Below are 10,721 nucleotides of genomic sequence, written 5' to 3' on the forward strand. Positions count from 1 at the left end.
ACATTGGTGGCACACACCTTTAATCACTTGGGAGGCAGAGGCAAGCAGATTTCTGAGTTCCAGGACTGCCAAGGCTATACAAAGAAACCCTGTCTTGAAAAACAAAAAAACGTAGAAGTAGTACATGTTTCTCAAATTCCTTTGGAGGCCAAAGGGGGTTAGCATTCAGTAGAAATTTTATTTTTTGTAAGTTTTCTCCTAAAATCACTTTTTAGTATAGACTAAAATCTATTACATCAAACCATCTACTAAAGCCTTCAATAAATTCTTCCTCTGTGAAAGTGTTAGGCTTTGACATTGTGTACATTTTTACTTCATTTACAGTATCATATGGATATATACTTTAATGCTTGCATTAAAAACTCAGTCATTTTCTCCTTACAGATCTATGATTATTTCTCAGGTACTTCTAAATAACCTGTCACCTAGTAAAAAGATCTTTTTTAGCTCAAAATTAAAATGTCCTTAATTTTAAAAATCTTAAGTTTGGAGGTGGGGGGTTTCTCTGTGTAACTGGGGCTGCCCTGTGACTCACTCTGTACACTGGTCTGACCTCAAACTCAGAGATCTTGTATCTCTACTTCCCAAGCACTGGGATTAAATGCATGTGTCACCACTGGCCATTAAAAATTTCAGATCTGGGCTGGAGAGATGGCTTAGCCATTAAGAGTACTGACTGCTCTTCCAAAGGTCCTGAGTTCAAATCCCAGCAACCACATGGTGGCTCTCAACCATCCATAAGGAGATCTGATGCTCTTCTTCTGGTGTGCCTGAAGATAGCTACAGTGTACTTACATATAATAAATGAATAAATCTTAAAAAAATAAAATTCCAGATCTTAGTTTAATAAAGCCAGAAGTTTATATCTTTAAAAATAAATGACCATTGTTAATGTTTTATATGTTTTTAACTTTGTGCTTTCCCTTGGTGTGATAAATGATCAAACTCTGGCAATGACGATAATCAGTGGGCTTCAGCAAAGTCTCTCTGTTACAGCCACTATGCTATGTAATATAAGGGCATTATTTTATTCCAAGCTTCTAATGCATTGTTAGTAATGAATGGATATCAGCTTGACATCTCAAACTATGGCTGTCTATGGCCAGAACTTTTTCTGCTACCAGGTATATAGAAATCTGTATTAAGATTTACTAAAGCTGGGCTGGAGAGATGGCTCAGTGGTTCAGAGCACTGGCTGCTCTTCTAGAGATTTTGAGTTCAATTCCCAGCAACCACATGGTGGCTCACAACCATCTGTAATGGGATCTGATGCCCTTTTCTGGTGTGTCTGAAGACTGTGACAGTGTACTCATATGAATTAAAAAAAAAAAAAGAAAAATTTACTAAAGCCATACACACTGCCTTTCCATATGTAATCAGCTACAGAGCACAGCCAAAGGTGTGGCATGAGGTCCTGGGGACTCCAATAAAAATAACAATATGTCCTATAAGGAATTATACGTTTTCCTTCTATGACTCATTACAACTAAAATGATAATGGTCCAACTTGTACTAGCAAATGATTTAATAAGTTTACAGTTGGGTGGTGGTGTAACACGCCTATAACCCCAGTGCTTGGGAGTCAATGGAAGGCAGGTCTCTTGAGTATGAGCGTAGCCTGGTTTACCTGGTAAGTTCCAGGACAGGCAAGGCTACATGGAGAAACCTGTCTCAAAAAAAGAAAGTTTTTATAATTTATAAAGTATTACTCATGTTACTGAATCTCTTATAGTCTACTGGGTAAAGCTATTATTGAACACCATAAATATTTAATTGGAAAATATTTAAAAATTAAAAAGGGGCAATGTGGCTGCAGCCATGTATATCCCCACATGCTATGCTATATTTACGCTACGTTTACATCTCACTGTAGGGAAATAGTGCATGTGTACACAGATAACACTAGAGAAGCTAGAAAAGTTAAGACATGCAGGAGATGTATAGCCTGTCTTCTGGAAGTGCTGGGAAAGGACGTAGTTTACAACCTGGTGATCCTCTATTAGCTGTCAGGCCTGACCCATATCCCTTAGAATATTATGTTTGATTATCCCAGAGTTTTCTCCCTAATTTTTGAATATTGCTTCTCAGTCTATAAAACCTATCATTATGAGACCTGTCACTTATACGTTACTGAAGCCTAAGTGACTGATATCTGTGTTATCTCAGGGCCAAGCCAATCCTGACTCCCACAGGCATTGTATTTACCACAGTTGTTTTCCCTAGACCCTTGTCTTGAGTGTTGTTTCTGAGTCAGCAGTACCCCGTTTTAATGGAAGAAGCCATATGGACTTTACAAAGAGTTTCTTTGGAAACATGTCTAAAACTTTATTGTACATATGGGACTGAGCTAATTGTCTTCAGCAAACTTTTCCCCAAATTGTGCTCTGATTTATATAGCTAAAAGAAACCACCCATGGGCAGATTCCAAAAGTTTGGCCCAGAACCTGCTAAGTTGTGCTAAACCTAGGAGAACTGCTGAGTTCATTCTTTGGTTTTTTGAGAGACGGTTTCTCTGTATAGCCCTGGCTGTCCTGGAACTCACTCTGTAGACCAGGCTGGCCTCCAACTCAGAAATCTGCCTGCCTCTGCCTCCCAAGTGCTGGGCTTAAAGGTGTGCGCCACCACTGCCCGGCAGCTGAGTTCATTCTTAACCTCACCCACATTGTTTGACTGCAGGCTGTGACAGGGATCCTCACAGTCCCCACATTGCACTTTAAAAGGATAATGCTTTTTCTGCTGCTCCAAAGCATATTTCCCTAAAGGAGACATATATGTTAGATGAGGTCTAGGGTCAGTGGAAAGGGCCTGCCTGATAAATGAAATCTTAAGACGACTCCCACTTTAATGCATCTGACCAGGGCAGTATCCCGGAGTTTCCCAGACAACAGAAAAGTCCTAAAATAGACAAAGTAACTCATCAAGAGGAAATGCCTTAAGAGAAAGTATGCCTTGTCTATGGAGGCCTCAAGACTGACTTGCCAAGCTGAGACTTTGGGGAAACAGAAAGCATACAATAGAACTGACCCCAAGATGTTGTTTACTAACTTTATTGCATGTTAACTCTCAGCTTGCAGTGCAGAATCCAAGTGACAGTATTAGTCAAGAGTTTGTCAGGAGGTGTCAGAACACCATCCAAGATTGGAGTCATGGGAGGAAACTTCTGACCTTCAATTCTTAGAAACACAAAATTGTTTTTGGGTTATGCTCTCTTGTCCCTTCCAGGTGTAGCAGATAGGAATGAGTTTGACCTCAGATTATTCTTTACAGCTGGCTGTTATTATTTGTTCCATGTGTGGCTTGTCTTTTTGATTGCACACTTACTCATGTGACTGCTTTTAATCCTCAGAGTATAAATTGCGTAATACTTTGTATAGAGTTGGGTACTGCATGAGAATCACTTCATTTTTAGGTTCCACTCTTCAGGTCCCACTGTCTTTAGAATGGTAAACAAGTGGTGACACCCAGAATAGGAACTGGGTGAGGTCAGCTGTGAGATAAGAGAGTAGGGACCCTCACAAGGAGGTGAGAATAATGAGACAGCCCAGAGTACCCTTCTTGTATTGAACTTGTGCACTGCATTTTAATGACTAGGAGAGGACAGTATTAAAATCACAACTATTCAATTGCTTGCAAGTTGTTTGTGATTATAATCCCTGGTTTCCTGAAGAAACTTTGCATGAAGTATGGGACAAAATCTAAAGGAATGTATTGAAGCATATAAACTAGGAGAAAAGATCCCTATTCAGTTGAGTCACTTGAGCATTAATTCAGACTGTTATCAAATCCTTAAGAAAGATAAAGACAATATTAATCAAGAGGGAAGAGAATGAATGATCAAACTTAAAAATTGTAAAAGAATTTGAAATTAAAAGCAGCCTGCTTTGATAGTTATCCAGTGACAACTCCTTCACACACATACCTGCACCCCCCAAGTAGGGTTTCTCTATGTAGCACTTGAGTCTAGGTTGACCTCCAAATCATAAATACTTCTGTATCTGTTTTCCAGTGTTTTGTAATTAAGTACGTGTGCCACCACAACTATATCCCTCAGCTCCCTTACTAGAGCCTCCTTTAGATACGTACCCTTTTTTGCTTGAAATGACCCTGCATGGAGTGAGGAATTTGATAATCTAATCTTAAATTTACTACACTCCTGGTGAGCATTTAGGGGAGCGTATGAATGCTAAGTTTATAACTTTACAATCTAGCAAAGCTAGGGTATGAGATTTGTTTCCCAATTCTTCTCTTGCCTCATAAACTGCACTTGGTATTTCCTATACATTAACCAATCTATTTAAAACTCCAGAAGGAAAGTCAGCCTTGAATAGTCTTCACATATTATCTTGAGAGGCAAGAGCAATTCTTGGATTTGATCATTGCTGTATTATATTACACTATGAACAATCAAGGTTTTAAGAGTATTACAGCCAGGCAGTGGTGCGCATGCCTTTAGTCCCAGCACTTGGGAGGCAGAGGCAGGCGGATTAATGAGTTTGAGGCCAGCAGCCTGGTCTACAGAGTGATGTCCAGGACAGCCAGGGCTACACAGAGAAACCCTGTCTCGAAAAAAATAAAAACAAAAACAAAACAAAAAAAGAGTATTTAAATTTCATTTGCAGATTCCTAAGGAAGATAGGAAATTCCTATCCTACTCGTAAGCTATGGGATTACAGGTACTGAATTTGCGATTTCAGTGATTATCCAACTTTCCTCCTATTCAGATACTTATATTATTGATGGTTCATCTAAGCTATACGAGAGATTCATGGTGGTCTATATAGTCATCAATCTATCAATACTTTTTTGTCAGTCTAAAAGGGGGAACTAGCTGTTTTGATTAATTTATTACAGTTAGTTCATAAGCCCTTAAATATCATTTCAGATTTTGCTTATATTGTAGGATTATTTCTAGCAACAGGCTCATACTCATGGATACTCTAATTTTGTTGGTTTTATTGCAGAAAGAAATAAGCAAGCTGGTGCATTAACTTGCCCTATTATTTAGTTTCTCCAGAAGAAAATTGGGAATGAGTGTGCATCCATTATTTCAGATGGTTCCAGTGAAACATTGTAGATTACTCTTTGACTCCTCTGGCCTTGGCTGTCAAAGACAAGGCAGAGGATGAGCAAGCAGTGAAAGTAACCAGAAAGATAGCAGAACTCTAGCTAAAGGGCAGAAAGAGATATCAACCATATCAGAAGTCATCTGAGGCAAACTTTCAGGGCCCTGTGCACCAAGGGAGAAGTTATTCTATGAAACACACACACAAAGCCCTGTGTCACCAGAGAATCTTTTTCTGGCAATGCTAGTTATAGTTACTTTGATCTGTGAATCTGTGGGGAGTGCCTCTGAACATGTCTGTTGATCTAATGTTTCTCATCCTCTTCGCTTCAGTTTGTAATTGGATGGATTCAGCTCCTATTGTGTTCACTAATGACTGTCTATGACTGGACCTTGGGACTGTAATAGAATCATTAATACTTCTGAAGAAGGGACAGTGTTTAATTTTTATGTGGGATTTGATTGACTTCCTATTTGAATAGGACATCGTAACATTTATATTCCTATTAAAGGCACATATAGGCTTATGTTTTACAAGATACCAGATTACTAATCATATGGGCCTTTTTTTCAAGCTATTATATTATATATATATTATATTGATTTTCAGATCAATATAACAAACAATAGTACTAAACATAGTTTGTCCTCTGTTCTTGGTGGCAGAGTATTATACACCATACTTTCATGAATCAGATGACAATTAGATTTATGTATATCTCAAAACCACTACATATATCCTATTATTAAAAAATAAGGAAGGGGGAGATGTGGGAACATGGTACAAGAATGGAGTGTGTAAGGTTTCTGAGTGCTTGTGAGAACATTCCAAGAAAACAAGACAAGAGTCTTGTGACCTCAGATTCTTCAGAAACATGGAATTGTTCTTGGATTATAATTTTGTGCCCCTCCCACGTGGGTAGATAGGAGTGAATTTATGTTATTTAAATTATTTATTAAGTATAGGTTATTTATTGAAACTGGCCATTGATACTTGTTTATATACATTTATAGAAAACCTTTTTTCCATGTGAGACTTCTCTGTCACATATGGCTTGCTCTTGTGATTGAATACTTTAATCATGTTACTTCTCTTAACTCTCAAGGTATAAACTGTCAGATGCTCTGAATAAAGTTGGTTATTGAATTAGACTTTAGTCCACCTCATTTATTGACTCCATTCTCAGGGTCCTACTGTCTCTAGAATGGTAAACAGGGGATGCGGGGGAATAAAAAGCACACCTGTAATAGGAAACAGTATTATGTTGTTCTGCCATGGTAAGGATTGTCTGTGCTTTTGTATCAATTATCTGGGTAAAAGGTGGTATTTAATCACTTGAATGGGGGATATTTCATAAGACTAATCAGTCCAGACACAATAATATGAATTTTAGCATAATTAAGGACTCTTTTAAAAGTTCTAATAATGGAAACAATAGTTGTATAGAGATGCAAAAGGGAATACTTGATGGTATTGCTTACCAAAGTTGATATTATAGTACTTAGAATAATGATGTTACCAGTGGTTTAGAAAAATAACCTCTGGCTGGGAGGTGGTGGCACATTCCTTTAATCCCAGCTATTTGGAGGCAGAGCTAGCTAGCCTGGTCTACAGAGTTCATTCCAGGACAGCCAGGGCTCCCCAGAGAACCTTGTCTTGAAAACGAAACAAAAGAAAACAAAAGAACCTTTGGTTTCTTGTGTCACATGACAGTCAACAAAAACAATCTCTTGGACCATCTATTCATGGGCCCTTCCTTCTAGGAAATTTATATGGCATAAGAGTCACTCATAAGCACTATGGACAAATAACAGTGGATAAGTCTCCCTGCTCTTTAGACCATCAAAGGTAGAGATCTTGCTATCTCTGTGTCTGCCTCCTGGAGTGCTGGGGTTGAAGGTTTATACTTCCACTGCCTGGCTTTCATTCTTTATCTCACACAGATGGTTTCCCTGCCAGCTATGGTGGTTGTAGGTACCCTTAGACCCAGCCATCTTTCATTGTTAATCCATCATCAAGTTAACTCAGCTCATTAAATCTTGCTTCAGGAGATGTGCCACATTGCTACTGTTTTATTTTCTGTATTATTGATGAAGAAGCGAAGGTTTTGAAAAGTTTAACACCTTATAGGGAATATGATTTAAGACAAGATCTTACTTTAACTCCTTTTTGTAGATAAAACTGAATAGACTCCAGTTTTATCAGGTAAAGACAAAGGTCAGTAGTAGTAGAGTGAACGGCCTTATTTCTAATTCCAAACAACATCAATAAAATGAAATAGAATTTTAGGAAAAATTTGGATTTCTAGACCATCTGTATGTTATTATATTCCCTCATCAATATTATTTTATATCTTTGAATGGGTCTTTATAACCTTGGATGGCCTAGAATTCACAAAGATCTGCTTGCTTCTGCCTCCTAAGTGCTGAAAGTGGTGGCACACGCCTTTAATCCCAGCACCTGGGAGGCAGAGACAGGCAGATTTCTGAGTTGGAGGCCAGCCTGGTCTACAGAGTGAGTTTCAGGACAGCCAGGGCTACACAGAGAAACCCTGTCTCGAAAATACCAAAAATAAAAAAAACTAGCTCTTTTGGGATTATTTTGTGTGTGAGTGTTTTGTTTGTGTGTATATACTTATATGTGCTGTGTGGGTGCCTGAACATTTCGGAGCAGGCTATGGCTCACCTTGCAGGCACTTGTGAGCTACCATATGGGTGCTGAGAACTAAACCAAGGTCCTCAACAACAGCTGCCTTAACTGCCAGCCGCCTCTCTAGCCCCAGGCTGTTTACTTTTTATTTTTAAGAAGGACCTAAAATTCCTTAGCTTTGAGTTACATATAGCTCTTTGTACTTGAAAAGCAAAAAGGAATAGTGGATAAAGCTGACATTACTTGCTGTACAGAGACTCTGGGATTTTCTTTTTATATATACATGGGGGGGGGGGACATAATGATAGAATCTTAAAAGACGTGAAGATTTGGCAAGTATATATGGTAGTAATGTTAGTTTTTTTGAGGCATGCTATTCTTGCTTTAGAACTTACTGGTCAGTGAGTATTGTGTGTTCTCCCAGTGCTCCTTATGCCAGGTTCAGCCTGAGAATCGGAGCACTCAGACTAATTGAAAGTTAGATTGATTAATTGAAAGGAGATTGGGGATATCAGAGTTGTGAAACACCCTCACTGTTGAGGTTTGTTCTTAGCATTATTTATTCCTCCAAGTCTCATACTTTATTCCTCTTCCATTTCTTTGGTCCTAGAGCCCAATAAGTGCTCCTTTTATTCCTGCTGCTCCTGTCAAAACTGCCTTGCCTGCTGGCCCCCAGCCCCAGCCCCCACTCCCAGCTCAGCCACAGTCACAGAAGAGGCGATTCACAGAGGAGCTGCCTGATGAACGGGACTCTGGACTGCTTGGATACCAGGTTAAATAAACACCACTCTTCCTTTTCCCCTTACCCTGCTGTGTTCTCCCTTAAAATAAGAATTTGCATCTATATCAACTGTCTTATGAGGTAGGAATTTCCTTTCTGGAATCCAGTTAGGTTAGGATCTTATTCTTGAGGAATTAATTTAAAGCAAAAGTGGGTTCCTTTGCCAGTTTTTTGTTTTTGAGGTCAGTGTGATATACAGTTTAGAGGGAAGTCTCCCGTGACCAACACTCAGGAATTGTATTAAGTTTTACACTTTTTCTTATGGAAGATAATTGAAAGCCACTACCCTAAAGCTGTCAATCTTCAAATTCATAATTTTTATTTAACCCGTGGCTTTCAATTTGCTGTTCTCTTTTGCCCCCTTAAAAAAAAGAAAGGACATTTTTTTCTCAGCTCTACCCTGTTCTCCTACCCCAGGAAACACTTGTGAAAATGGAGTGGTGACACCATGAACATAGTAAAGGTGATCTGGAGGAGGTGCAGTTCAGTGGTAGAGCATGTGTAGTGCACAGGCCCTGGCTTTAATCCCAGGTCCAGGACAGACAATGTTGTTGCTGTTTGATAATACGAGGTGCTTCTGTGTTTTATCACAGTCTGCGAGACATCTTCAGAACTAAGCATTGCAATTAATGTCACTAGTTGTCTAGAAGCTGTTTGGATTTTAGAAGCTGGTTAAACAGTGAATTACACCACCCCCTTAATAAATTCTACAGAGACAAGAACCCCTTCTTGACTTCAGTTATTCTCCCATATCCCAAAGAACATGTAATGCCTTTTAATTGATGGCAGTTTGTCAGAAAGATGAGGCACTTGACAGTTACATTGAGGAGCTAAAGTCAATGCAGCAGTTGTAGATTTGCTAATGCTACTGTATTTTTCTGCTCATAGCATGGACCCATTCATATGACTAATTTAGGTACAGGCTTCTCCAGTCAGAATGAGATAGAAGGCGCAGGATCGAAGCCGGCAAGTTCCTCAGGCAAAGAGCGAGAGAGGGACAGGTAAGTTACTGGACTAGAACAGTTCATTGAAAACTGGATAATAAAACTGGATAGTAACCCTTTTCTCTGTCTCAGAGGCAGTTATATTCTAGGTTTTGGGCATTTTCCTAGATTATGCAGTCATAGAAGTGTTAATACAATCAAGTCATTTACTACTTCAGAATGATAGAGCCTGGTGTGGTGGTAGATGCCCCTTCAGGAGACAAAGGCAGGAGATCAAGAATTCAAGACCATCTGGGTTGAGGCCATCTTGAACTACACAAGATACTCCCTCAAAAAAAATAAAATGCGGCCGGGCGGTGGTGGTGCATGCCTTTAATCCTAGCACTTGGGAGGCAGAGGCAGGCGGATTTCTGTATTTGAGGACAGCCAGGGCTAAACAGAGAAACCCTGTCTCGAAAAAACAAACAAACAAAAATATGTTGGTGCTGGAGAGATGATGTCTCCAGTTAAGATCGACTGAGTCTGAGGATCCAAGGTTCAGTTCCCAGCACCACCATGTAAACTTGCAGCCATTGATAACTTCAATCCCAGGGGATCCACCACTTTTTTCTGGTCTCCGTGGGAACTTGGCATGGGGCACGCATGTGTATGGGCAACATACTCAAACACATAAAAATAAAATTTAAAAAGAAAAAGCACCCATATCATGGGTAGAAATATTGAATCAGCGTGTAGTTTAGGATGTAATACATGAATTCTCCTTTCCTGTTCATGACATTAACCTTTATAAAGGGGTAGTGAGGAGGCATATAGCTCAGTGAAGAGCCTTTAACTGTCTAGGAGGGAACTGAATTCTTCTTTTAATAGTCTTAACTATATTTGGTGTAGTCTCCTTATTTAGACAGGCTTTATGATTAAAGAAGGTGAGGGGCAAAGGCAAATGGTTAAGCTACCAGCAGTCTTTTGTTATTCATATTATCAATTACTACTGTTATTTTGACTGGGTAATTCAAAATACTGGATTTCTCTGAAAAGAAATGTCATGCTTTTGACAGGCAGTTGATGCCTCCACCAGCCTTTCCAGTGACTGGAATAAAAACTGAGTCTGATGAAAGGAATGGGTCTGGGGCCTTAACCGGAAGCCATGGTGAGTACAGTAAAGCTGGGGGTTGGGAGGACTAGCAGGGTGGTGTAAACTGTTAGTCTTCTAACCTGGTGGTCACCCAGATTTAATCCAATCTTGGTCATCTGCTGGCTAATAACAACACTTTTTTTTTTTTTTTT

At 39.3% G+C, this 10,721-nt stretch overlaps 1 protein-coding gene across 2 annotated transcripts in view; it reads left to right on the plus strand.

The window, feature by feature from the left end:
• The window catches only part of Khdc4 (KH domain containing 4, pre-mRNA splicing factor), a 27,984-nt gene that overhangs the window by 15,294 nt on the left and 1,969 nt on the right, over window positions 1–10,721 (plus strand). Inside the window, exons 11-13 of one of the 2 annotated variants that reach the window (XR_004119638.1) lie at window positions 8,323–8,484; window positions 9,410–9,494; window positions 10,493–10,584. Coding sequence is in view for 1 of the 2 variants with exons in the window: in XM_031374415.1 (XP_031230275.1) it covers window positions 8,323–8,484; window positions 9,382–9,494; window positions 10,493–10,584 (367 nt within the window). In the remaining variant the exon portion in view is untranslated. Of the gene's footprint in view, window positions 1–8,322; window positions 8,485–9,381; window positions 9,495–10,492; window positions 10,585–10,721 lie in introns of both variants that reach the window. The other variant, XM_031374415.1, reaches the window with a different exon arrangement.

The sequence above is a fragment of the Mastomys coucha genome, unplaced genomic scaffold, assembly GCF_008632895.1.
Source record: "Mastomys coucha isolate ucsf_1 unplaced genomic scaffold, UCSF_Mcou_1 pScaffold16, whole genome shotgun sequence".
Taxonomy (NCBI): Eukaryota; Metazoa; Chordata; class Mammalia; order Rodentia; family Muridae; genus Mastomys; species Mastomys coucha.